The 12500-nt window shown below is 27.5% G+C and overlaps 1 protein-coding gene across 2 annotated transcripts in view; it reads right to left on the bottom strand.

Annotated features, from left to right (window-relative positions):
* The window catches only part of LOC145303664 (uncharacterized), a 1499272-nt gene that overhangs the window by 804597 nt on the left and 682175 nt on the right, over positions 1-12500 (bottom strand). For both annotated transcript variants that reach the window (XM_080145262.1, XM_080145263.1), the window contains exon 4: positions 8008-8139. In XM_080145262.1, coding sequence (XP_080001388.1) covers positions 8008-8099 — 92 coding nt within the window. In that variant the 5' untranslated portion in view covers positions 8100-8139. The remainder of the gene's footprint in view (positions 1-8007; positions 8140-12500) is intronic.

Below are 12500 nucleotides of genomic sequence, written 5' to 3'. Positions count from 1 at the left end.
ATCAATATGAAAGAGTCCGCTGTGGAATTTCCACATATCCCGCTAGTAATTTAAATAAAAATAAATTTTCGCGAATTACAGAGTTTTATCGTATGTTTTAATGTGGAACAGTTCTTTGCAAGCATATGGCGAGTAATTGAGTCTTGCAAACCGTATAAACCAGGAGATAAATTCTGTGCACTATGTACAAAAGAGACCCTAAAAATTTTAAAATATGAAGATATAAAAAATGCAACCACCCTATTAAATTCAAGACAGGAACTAATATTCACATGTAGTCATAAACGTTGGTTTAAATTTAATAAATATAAACCACCTTAAATCATTAAAAATTACTTATTAGTAAAAATAGATTACAATTTTTTTTTTTAATAAATTAAGTTAGACTAATTATCCCCCTTGCGCCCTTTTATTAAAGAAAATATGACTAATTATCCCCCCTTGCATTATGCAATTATACAAGCAACATTCGAAATATAAACCGTGGCGTCTTTAAATCAAAAGTACGCTAACGGAAATAATTTATTGCACGGGCGTCCCCCTTTTAAAATTCATCATTCAATAAGGTGAAAAGCTATAGCAAACATCACATATGAGTATTTTAACCATAGTTCCTGATTTCAAAAGGCGAAAAACTAAAAGGTAAATTTTTGTACCTATATTTTTATGTATATACCTGTATATCTATGTATATGCATGTATGTGTCTATTTTTTCATATATATGCATGTATATATTTGTAATGTTGTACTTAAAGCAAATTTATAATTTCAATTCAAATTTATATTTTACTCTATTTCTTTTCTATCTCTAACCCATATTAATTTTCTTATCAATTTTAAATCCAGACCTTTTATTTCAATTTTTTCAGATACATCTGCATTACTTTTAATGCTAGGTTTATTTATGGTGTCTTTTAGATTTAATAAAAACCCTTTAAAATTTGCTGATGAGGAGACCTTGTTTATTAAAAAACTATATGTAATAATTATTGTCCGTAACTTGATGTCTACCACAATAAAAACACGGTTTTCCGAAACGATCATACAGATAATTGATTTTGTTGTTGTTCCTTCTTGTGAAACTGATTTTTAATTTAATTATAATTTGTTTTTTAAATTTTAAATTATCAATCACATTACTTAATATATATATATATATATATATATATATATATATATATATATATATATACACATAGAGAGAGAGAGAGAGAGAGAGAGAGAGAGAGTGAATAACTAACAAAAGATTATATTCCAAAGTTCATGATGTTGACCATCTAATAATTTATTCCTTTAATTCAGTTGACATTTACAATACTTGACAGTATTTGTTTCACAGCACAAAATCAATCACTTAATTATGATATCGTGATACGAAACAGATACTGTCAAGAATTGTAAATGTCAACTGAATTAAGGGAATAAATTATAAGATGGTCAACATCATGAACTTTGGAATATAGTCTTTTGTCATTTATTCATTATATTTCTATGCAATTACACTGAACTTCTTAAATAAGGATTGGTATATATTATATAAGGAAATAAAATATACATATAGACATATAATATATATATATATGTATATATATATAGATATATAATATATATACATAATATATATAATATATATATACTATATATATATATAATATATATATACGTGTGTGTGTGTGTGTGTGTGTGTGTGTGTGTGTGATTTCATTCTATAATTTATAAACTATGAACTCTCTCTTAAGAAGAGATTCTTCTTCTTTTTATTGTTGTTGTTGTTGTTGTTGTTGTCGTTATTATTATTATCATTATCATTATTATTATTATTATTATTATTATTATTATACAGAAGTATTCTTACTTCGTATATAGAGATAATTTTGCCATCTAATTTACACGTACGTAAATTAGATGACTATCCTGATAAAAAAGAGTGTTCCAACTTTCTCTAACTGCTTACAGAGACATTAAAAAATATTTGATTAGTTAATTTATATTTTTTAAATAAATCTGTTTATAAACATTTTTCTATTAAATAGGTTTATTTAAATTTTTCAAATATCCTCATTTACATTTTATCAAAAAATATGTTTATTTACATTTTTTAAACACATATGTGTATTTACATTTTTTTCAATAAATTAGTTCACATTTTTAAAAATAAATACGTTTATATACATTTTTTAAACAAATGTTTACTTATATTTTGTTTACAAATAAACATGTTTATTTACATTTTTCCAAATAAGTATGTTTATTTGCATTTTTATAATAAATATGTTTACTTACATTTTTTCAAACGAATATGTTTGTTTACATTTTTCCAAGTAATATCTTTATTTATATTTTTTCGAATATATATGTTTATTGACATTTTTTAAATAAATGTTGTTTTACATTGTTTTTTTTTTCAAACAGATATGTTTATTTATATTTTTTTCAAAATAAATATGTTCATCTACATTTTTTTCAAATAAATCTGTTAATTACCATTTTTAAAATGAACATCTTTATTCAAAGTTTTTTAAATAAATATGATTATTTACATTTTTTAAATAGATATGTTTATTTACGATTTTCAAATAAATGTTTTTTACATTAAATATGTTTATTTACATTTTTTAAATAAATATGTTTATTTGCATTTTTCGAATATGTTTATTTACATTTTTCAAATAAATATGTTTATTTACAATTTGTTAAATAAATATGTTTATTTACAATTTGTTAAATAAATATGTTTATTTACAAATTTTATTTGCATTTTTCGAATATGTTTATTTACGTTTTTTCAAATAAATATATTTATTTACATTTTTTCAAATATGTTTATTTAAATTTTTAAAATAAATATGTTTATTAACGTTTTTTAAAGTAAATATGTTTATTTCAATTTTTTAATAAATATGTTTATTTACATTTTTTCAAATATGTTTATTTAAATTTTTAAAATAAATATGTTTATTAACGTTTTTTAAAGTAAATATGTTTATTTACATTTTTTTAATAAATATGCTTATTTACATATTTACAAATAAATATTTATTTACATTTTTTCAAAATAAAAATGTTTGTTTAAATTTTTTCAAATAGATATGTTTATTAACATTTTTCAAATAAATATGTTTATTACCATTTTTCAAATAAATAACTTTATTAACATTTTTAAATATATTTGTTTATTACCATTTTTCAAATAATATGCTTATTAACATTTTTAAATAAATTTGTTTATTAACATTTTTAAATAAATATGTTAATTAACATTTTTTAAATAAATATGTTTGTTGACATCTTTCAAATAAATATGCTTATTAACATTTTTTTAAATAAATATGTTTATTTACATATTTTCAAATAAATATGTCTATTTACATTTTTTTAAATAAATGTTTGTTTACATTTTTTCAAATAAATATGTTTATTATCCTTTTTTCAAATAAATATGTTTATTATCATTTTTTCAAATAAATATGTTTATTAACATTTTTCAAATAACTATATTTATATTTTTTCAAATAAATATGTTTATTAACATTTTTAAATAAATATGTTTGTGAACATTTTTCAAATAAATATGTTTATTTATATTTTTCAAATAAATATGTTTATTAACATTTTTCAAATAAATGTTTATTAACATTTTTCAAATAAATGTTTATTAACATATTTTTAAATAAATTTGTTTATTAATATTTTTAAATACATATGTTTATTAACATTTTCAAATAAATATATTTATTAACATTTTTCAAATTAATTTGTTTATTAACATTTTTTAAATAAATATGTTTGTGAACATTTTTCAAATAAATATGTTTATTTATATTTTTCAAATAAATATTTTTATTAACATTTTTCAAATGAATGTTTATTAACATTTTTCAAGTAAATTTGTTTATTAACATTTTTTAAATAAATATTTTATTAACATTTTTTAAATAAATATTTTATTAACATTTTTCAAATAAATATATTTATTAACATTTTTCAAATAAATATATTTATTAACCTTTTCAAATAAATATATTTATTAACATTTTTCAAATTAATTTGTTTATTAACATTTTTTCAAATTAATATGTTCATTTATATTTTTAAAATAAATATGTTTATTAACATTTTTCAAATAAATATGTTCATTAACATTTTTCAAATAAATGTTTATTTATATTTTTAAATAAATATCTTTATTAACATTTTTCAAATGGAAACGTTTATTAACATTTTTTAATAAATATGTTAGTTTACATTTTTTTCAAATAAATATATTCATTTATATTTTTCAAATAAATATGTTCATTAACATTTTTCAAATAAATATGTTTATTTAAATTTTTGAAATAAATATGTTGATTAACATTTTTCAAATAAATATGTTTTTTATATTTTTGGAAATAAATATGTTTATTTATATTTTTTCAAATAAATATGTTTAATAACATTTTTACAAAGAAATATGTTTATTGACATTTTTGTCAAATAAATATGTTTATTTACATATTTTTCAAATAGATATGTTTATATACATTTTTTTTTTCAAATAAATATATTCATTTATATTTTTCCAAATAAATATGTTTGTGTACATTTTTTCAAATTAATATGTTTATTAAGATTTTTCAAATAAATATGTTTATTTACATTTGTAAATAAATATGTTTATTAACGTGTTTTTAAAATAAATATGTGTATTTACGTTTTTTTAAAGACATATGTTTATTTATATTTTTTAAATAAATTATTATTAACATTTTTTCAAATAAATATGTTTATTTACATTTTTTTCAAATAAATATGTGACGCTATTAAGACATGAATTTTGGTAAAACCACAGTTTAATGGCCTTAACATGATGCTATAAACATTGTGTATAGGTGATAAACATTGTTTTTTATTTGTTTTTGTTAATATTAGTAAATGAGGAACCATTTTGAGTTAATATCTATTTAGTATTACGCATGTAATCTTAAGAAGAACACAATTGAAATGTGTAGATATTTTAAAATCGGGGTTTACTTCCGTTTCTATGAAGACTCCATTGTTTTTTATCATGATTATTTCGGCATTTGTACACATTTCAAGTGCGTTGTTCTTAAAATTATACTAAAGATATATGGTAAATTTTTACTTTCTTTCCACTTTAACACTGATTTTAAAGTGAAAACTTTTACTGGTTGTAGGGTATGCTGCAAACGAATATCACATTCAAATTTAAGGCAGACAAATAGTTTTCTTGATATTAAGACATTTTTCCAATCTATTGCTTAATAAATGTAAATGACATTCACCATTCTTAACATACGGAGGATGGGATGTTTTGTAACATGCATGAGTATTAGTACTTTCACTTGGAAAAAACATGAAAAAAAAACATGACTACCAATATAAACATAGGATCAGTTTGGATAAAAAATGTCTTAATATTCAGAAAACTACTTGTTTACCCCAAATTTAAATGTGATATTCGTTTTCAGCATACTTGAGAACCTTATAAAAGTCGTCATTTTAAAGGTGAATATTGAGGCGGAAATAAAATGAAAAAATACCAGAGGTTTTTACTCAAAAACGTTCTTCACTTATTAAAATTTAACAAAAGCAAAATAAAACAATATTTATTGCTTGTACACGAAATTTTCATTGTATAATGTTCAGGCCACTAAACTGGGGTTTTACCAAACTGCATTTACAACATTCACCATTTAATGCCTGCCAAGATCTGTCGACATTTTTTACTGAATGATTTTTGTGAAAATAAAAATGTGAAATAAAACGTTGTTGTGACCTTGAAGAGCTGATTTAATTAAAACAACATAATGGTGTACTTACAGAAATACAGAATCGCATGTTACAGAAAGTCTACATCCGATACTGTGGCTATGATTTCCCACTTTCCGACCTTGAGTGGAAACTACTGGTCAGTGAACTTTAATAGTACACATAAGTTGATGGCCTTTTTTGTTGTCGAACTGATACAAAATGTTCTGTGTAGCTCTAATGGTCCATCCTCCCAAGCTTTGCCTCCCGGGAGGAGCAAGTTTATTGCTTGTTGTCTAAGGCGCCCTCGAGCGGGAAATACTGACGGGGCTACTCAGACTTATTTTTGCAGGGCCAGAGTGCTCCATCACGCAGTGGGAGAGAAGTAAATATTGGATTGCCACGAATAACTGACACAACACATCATCATAACTCTATATATAATGTCTGGAAGAGTCCATCTATTCAGGAAATAGAGTAAATCAACATCACACAATAACAGTAAAAACGTGAAAACTTGGGTAGTTAGGGAGGAGAATTTAATTCTAATGTGTTTGATATAAATTATGCTGTTGTTTTGAGATTTGCGAATTATGAAGTGTTAACTATTCTGGACTTTTACTGGAGGCTAAACTGTTATGGTGGGATTTTGTTCGGTTTTCAACTTGTCAAGCGAGCTGATGTCCAGTGGGCTTTTAAAGTCCTACAGTATTTCAGTCCGTTTTTCTCTGCCAACTCCCTTGTTTGTTGCACTTGATTTATCTCCCTTTGTTGACTTTTATCTTTTTTTTTTTTCTCCAACTGTTTCTCATACAGATATTCATCCATTTCTTCTTTAGCTGGCTGGTGGCCATCATAAATTATAACCTCTCCTCCTAAAATTAAACAAAAAACATTCCCTAGGCAGTATGCCACCAACAGACTCAAAACTAAAAAAGAAAAAAAAAAAAAAACCCAAAGAAAAGAAAAACGTGCTTTGAATTTATAGATAGAAGATTTACAAATAAATCCCCGCCCATTTCAAACAACCAAAAAATCTTGGCCTGGACACATTGCTTTTTTTTTTTTTTTTTTTTTTTTTTTCATATTTCATGATGCTTCATTTTTATTTAAAAAAAAAAAATTATTTTTGATTTGAATTTCTGTTTCTTTATCTTCTACTATAAAAGCATAAACAAGTTAGGATCTTTTGTGTTGACTTAAGGCTCATTTTGAAAGTAGACGTAAAGTGGTAGTCATGGTGCTGGTGGTCCCTATCTTTCATGAAGTAAGCTAATATAACTATTTCAGGAATTAATGGACTTACCCAGACAATATATACAGGTACATCTAATACGTTATACGCAGCGATTCATGCCATTCACTTGGTCATTTCTTCCAATCATTTGACAATCAGTCCCACAAAAATGGGGTCATTTCGGTCGCCTTTTATCTGGTGAGCTAAGGCAATCATTCTGATTAGTCCTAGGTGGCCCACCCTCCCAGGCTTTTCCTCCTGACTTTAGAATAGAGTGTTTATTGCCTACTGCCTGAGGTGACCTGACTGGGGAATGCTGACGGAGTTGCCCAGGCAGTTTTTAAAATGCCAGCGTGCTCCTACTTTATGAGCGCTGGCTTGACTCTCAATGGTTTCCGGTCTTGGGTCATGTCTTCTGTTAGAATTATTTGTACTCAAACTTTGTAAGGTAATTTGCATAAAGCCACTTATGCAAATTACCCACTATTACTTGGAGTTGCTTGCAACAATAAAAAAGAAAAAAAAAAGATTAACAGCGAGCACTTCTCAGAAATTACTCTCTTTTTCTGCAACAAACAGAAACTCCTAAAGAACAACTGTTTTGGAAACTTTAACCTTTACTTGTAAATATACGTCATTTTAAATACAAGAATTTTATTGTGTTATTCTTTCTCAAAATTAACCAAGTTGTTCGGATAACAAGGAACCAAGAAAAGAGAGGCGCCTTAGAAATAAAAAAAAAATTTCTAACACTTCCAGCATTGGGAAGGAAGTAAATAACAGCAATTGATGACATTCATTTGACCATTCTTTTCTAATCTGTCGCAGTAGTCCGTCATGGCTAAGTATCTTTCATTCGCCACTTTCTCTTTCACACGATTATTCTTTGGCACTGTGTGGCATAAAAGAGGTTGATACGCCATAATACAAACGAAACCGATATTTCTTAATCCGAAAGGTTCATTCCATTTGAAATCGCGCATGCATATATACCGAGCGATAAAATAGGTTTGCTTACCTTAATAAATGAGAATCTTTTCTTATGTGCCATGGATAACTTTCGTGCCGATAGTTCTTCTTCAGAAGAGGTCCACAGAACTTGTTTCCCATGATTCTATTGTAATCAGCATATCATCGAGATTTCACTACCCTGGAAGAATAAAAAACGAAAAAAAAAGATTTGAAAAATATTATGTAATAATAATAATGTATATACATATCTTCTATACTCCTATAGATTTGTGTTTTTTTATGTATTGGTATTCATATTAAAAAACTTTTTTTCGGTTTATTTAAAAAGTTGTCGTTGAGTTGCATTTATCTGCAAAAGATTCAGCTAATTTGTATATTCTTTTGAACATTCATTTTAATTAATTCCTTATTAGTTGTTTTTCCGATTTTCCAATGGGATGATCTTCTTTAGTTAACCATAACGTGTAATTATATTCATGCGGATATTCTACATGATTTATACTTACGTAATATTTGCGTAAAAAAATTATGGTAAACACAAACCTCTTTCCATACATATATATATATGCATACGTATATATTTTTGTTAAAAAAATTTGCCTACCAAACTCTTCCATCAGTTTTTGATTTACAGACAGGAAACTTAATATATAGGATATTCAAACCTGTGCGAAACTTTATATTTGGGTTTTAGCCGGGGGTAATCGATGCAACAGTGTGAAAATTATAATATGAAATTTCTCAGATGAAGGTCGAACGACAGCATTACAAATATGCACGGTGTGATGTAATAACTATTAGTTCATGTTTTAATTTTAAGCCTTGTAGTAAATATGTCTTCATGGTACAGCCATTAACGTCAAAGGAAAAAGTAAATCGTAAGCTGAACGTTTTGGTTTCGATTCTCGGTGGTAGTACACGAGTCATTTTGTTTTTCACTTATTAAATCATAACTATATATTGGGTCCAATATAATCTATAATATCCATCTCACCTGTCTGTTTAAATGTATGCATGTATGTATATCTGCCTAAAACTTTCGACAGAGGCGACGAATTTTCACGAGATTGGTATCGTTTTGAAGTTTAACCTTTCAGACGACAAATATCGAAAAACTAGCCAAAAACATTAATTCTTCACCCTTTACTGGGCACTTTTCTACAAGGAATGTCGTTTTTTTTTGGGGGGGGGGGGTTCATCATTATTTTTGCAAGTCATTATATCAATTGAAATGACTTTACTAATTTCAACGTTCCGAACTTCCGGTCGCGTCATAGAGTAGGGGTAAGAAAAAAAGAAGAAACGAAAAAAAAAAGATTTGAAAAATATTATGTAGTAATAATCATAAATATCGTCAGTTTTTTTTTTTTTTTTCAGTTTTAATGTATACTAGCGGGGTACCCGGCGTTGCCCGGGTGTTTGTAGGTGTGTGTGGTGTTAAATAAAAAAGAACTCGGGGGGGGGGGTAGGATCGAACCCAAATCCCTGAGGCGAAATTTGAAAATAAAATCGGCCAGCCAGAATGAGTTAGTGAAAGATGTTTGAATTTATTTAAGAACGAAATTGACAGGTGCGCGGCCGGAAGTCGTCGAGCGTTATGACGACGACGATGACGACGACGTAGGTTTGTTTGTTATAAGCGAAGTAAAAGAGAAAACAACGTTAACACTTAAGCGGGGAAAAACACATAAAAAAAACTAACGTAAGTCAAACGAACCATGAAAACAGAAAAAAGAACACGTGAAAAATGGCTTAAATAAGCCTGTTTCGATATTAAAATTTTAAAAGTCGGTGGGTACCCGGGTGTTTTTGGGTGTCCCTAAGAATAAGCGAAGTAAAAAAAAAAAAAAAAAAAAAAAAAACAGAAAAACGAACGTTACGTGAAAAATAGCTTAAATAACACTGATTCAATATTTAAATTTAAAAAATCGAAAAAACACTCATCTCACACCACGATTCGAACCCAAAATGTTTAGATAATGAACCAAGGCCTTAACCAACTGAGCTAAAGAGACGTACATTACGTTTGTTCGGTTTTTCAACTATTTAAAGTAAATCAGGTCACGACGTCATCTGACGCATGCGTAGAATCGGTCATTGTCACGAGAGGACCGTTTTTGTTGACCCCCCCTCCTTGTCGAAAATTGTTGATTTCGGGGTGAAAAAGTTAACGTTTTTGGCCAATTTTCCGATATTTTTCGAGCAAAGGATGGAGCTTCGATGTGATACTGAGTTTGTGAATTTTCGTCGCGTCTGTTGAAAGTTTTTAGCAGACATCCAAACATACACACAAACATACATACATACATTTTCGCTTATATATATATATATAGACTAGCGAGGGGTACCCGGCGTTTCCCGGGTGTTTCGAGGTGTGGGGGGGGGTTAAAAAGTAAGTATGAGGATCGAACCTGAACCCTTGAGGCAAAGTTGTAAATTAAAGTGTGAAAAAAAAAAAAACGTGCGACGTTAACCATTGCCCCACCGCGACATGCTAACGGAAACACGTTTGAATTTATTTAATTACTTGGATTTAGCAGGTGCCCGTTTTAATGAGTTAATGAGGTCAAGTTTGATTGCGAGATTTCATTTACTGCTGAACGCTTTTTTTCCCTCCCAAGATGTTATAGGAAAAAGACTAACCCACATGCGGCGAGCGACAAATGTTGAATATTTATCTTCCTGAAATCGAGCAAATTAAATAGACAGGCGAGCTTCGTTGTTAACTGTGAGATATTACGATTTATATGTGATATAAAAAGTTTTTAAAAGTTGTGAAGCGAGCGACCGCTTCTCTGAAAAAAGCCTTTTGTGGACACACAGAAAAAGCCAACACATACATACATACATACACACATACACACATACATACATACATTTTCCCTTTTATATTTAAAGAAGATGTCAGGTTTCCTTGCACTTTCTTTTTCGCCTTTGCGTTATGGGTTCGAGCCTGCTTGCCTACTACCATTGTTCTTTTTTTTTCCTCAACACACACCTATATATATATATATATATATATATATATATATCCTGTTTTTCAATTACATCTGGAGCAATTTCCATTTAAAAAAAAATAACTGCAATACCGTGCAAAATGTAAAAAAGAAAAGTATATATTCTATATTTTGTTGAGCATGAAGAGAAAAATATTTGATTCCGCAAAGCAAATAAAGACTTTTAAAGATGTGCTCACTGGAAATCTGAAATCAGAACCCCCCCCTCTTTCTACCCCCTCCAATTATAACTCATTTCTTCATCAATGTTTAATTATTTAAAATATTTGTTTTATCAATTCGTCACTTTTTTTTTGTTCAACGTAAAAAAAATGATTAAATAAAATTTTAAAAATGGCCATGAAATTCAAATAAACTCATCGAAATTACATTTCAGCTCAAAAAGGTTGAAAAAAGATCTTCTTTTGGAGTCAATTTGGCGTTGATGGCATCAGAGCCGAAAATAGTGCAAAAGATTCCACGTTATTACGTCCAAACCAATTGCGATATTTTCTTTCCTTTTTTAATTATATATTTTTTAATGATTTCTCTTCTGTAATGAGTAATAAATAAAAGTGTACTTTTGCTAAGTATCTAACGTTTGATCATTGCAATATCGAAGCATTAGCATATTGAAATACACCTATATATATATATATATATATATATATATATATATATATATATATATATATATAAAGTGAAATTGTCTGTCTGTGTGTGTACATTACCCTACCAAGCTACTCTGTTAATCTTCAGTCTACAGACTCGAGATTTGACATAAGGGGTATTGAGATTTGGGAAAATCTTTTAAATCCGTTTTCGGCAAGAAATTTGGGTGTCAAGGGGTCAAAATTCAAAGATTTGACCTTTGAAAACTCTACCAAACTCCTCCGCCAATTTTTAGTCTAAATACTTGAAATTTTAGATGTAGGTTACTTGGACGTGGATCTAATTTTTTAATATGATTTGAGCTCAAAACAATAAATGTTTAGGAGTCAAAATTGGGGTCAAAGTTAAAAAAAAATTGACGTCTGCGGTCTCTACCAAATTACTCAGGTAATTTTTGGTCTAAACATTTGAAATTTTACATAAAGTGTATTCAGACATAGGGCAAGCTTTTTAATCAGTTTTGGGGCAAAAATTTCGTAGCCGAGGTGTCAAAGTTTAAAAGATTTTACCTTTGCGGTCTCTAGCAGACTATTCAACCAATTTTGGGTCTAAACATTTGAAATTTTACATAAAGGATATTCCGGCATGCAGCAAGCTTTTTAATCAGTTTTTGGAAGAAAATTTGGCTGCCAAGAGGTTAAAGTTAAAAGAGTTGACCTATGCAGACTCTACCAAACTCCTCCTTCAATTTTGGGTCTAAACACTTGAAATTTTAGATGTAAGTTACCCGGACATGAGTCAAACTTTTTAATATATATTTATACATAAAGTTATGAAGAGTAAATAGGGCCTGAGCAAAGCCGAGCTGAACTGCTAGTATACTATATAATAATCGATAGAGAATTGACTCTATAACAATATATATGGAATC

The sequence above is a fragment of the Euprymna scolopes genome, chromosome 19, assembly GCF_053919585.1.
Source record: "Euprymna scolopes isolate OS-2025 chromosome 19, ASM5391958v1, whole genome shotgun sequence".
Classification (NCBI taxonomy): Eukaryota; Metazoa; Mollusca; class Cephalopoda; order Sepiida; family Sepiolidae; genus Euprymna; species Euprymna scolopes.
Note: the sequence above shows the minus strand (reverse complement) of the source record. Positions and strands in the feature narration are given on the sequence as shown.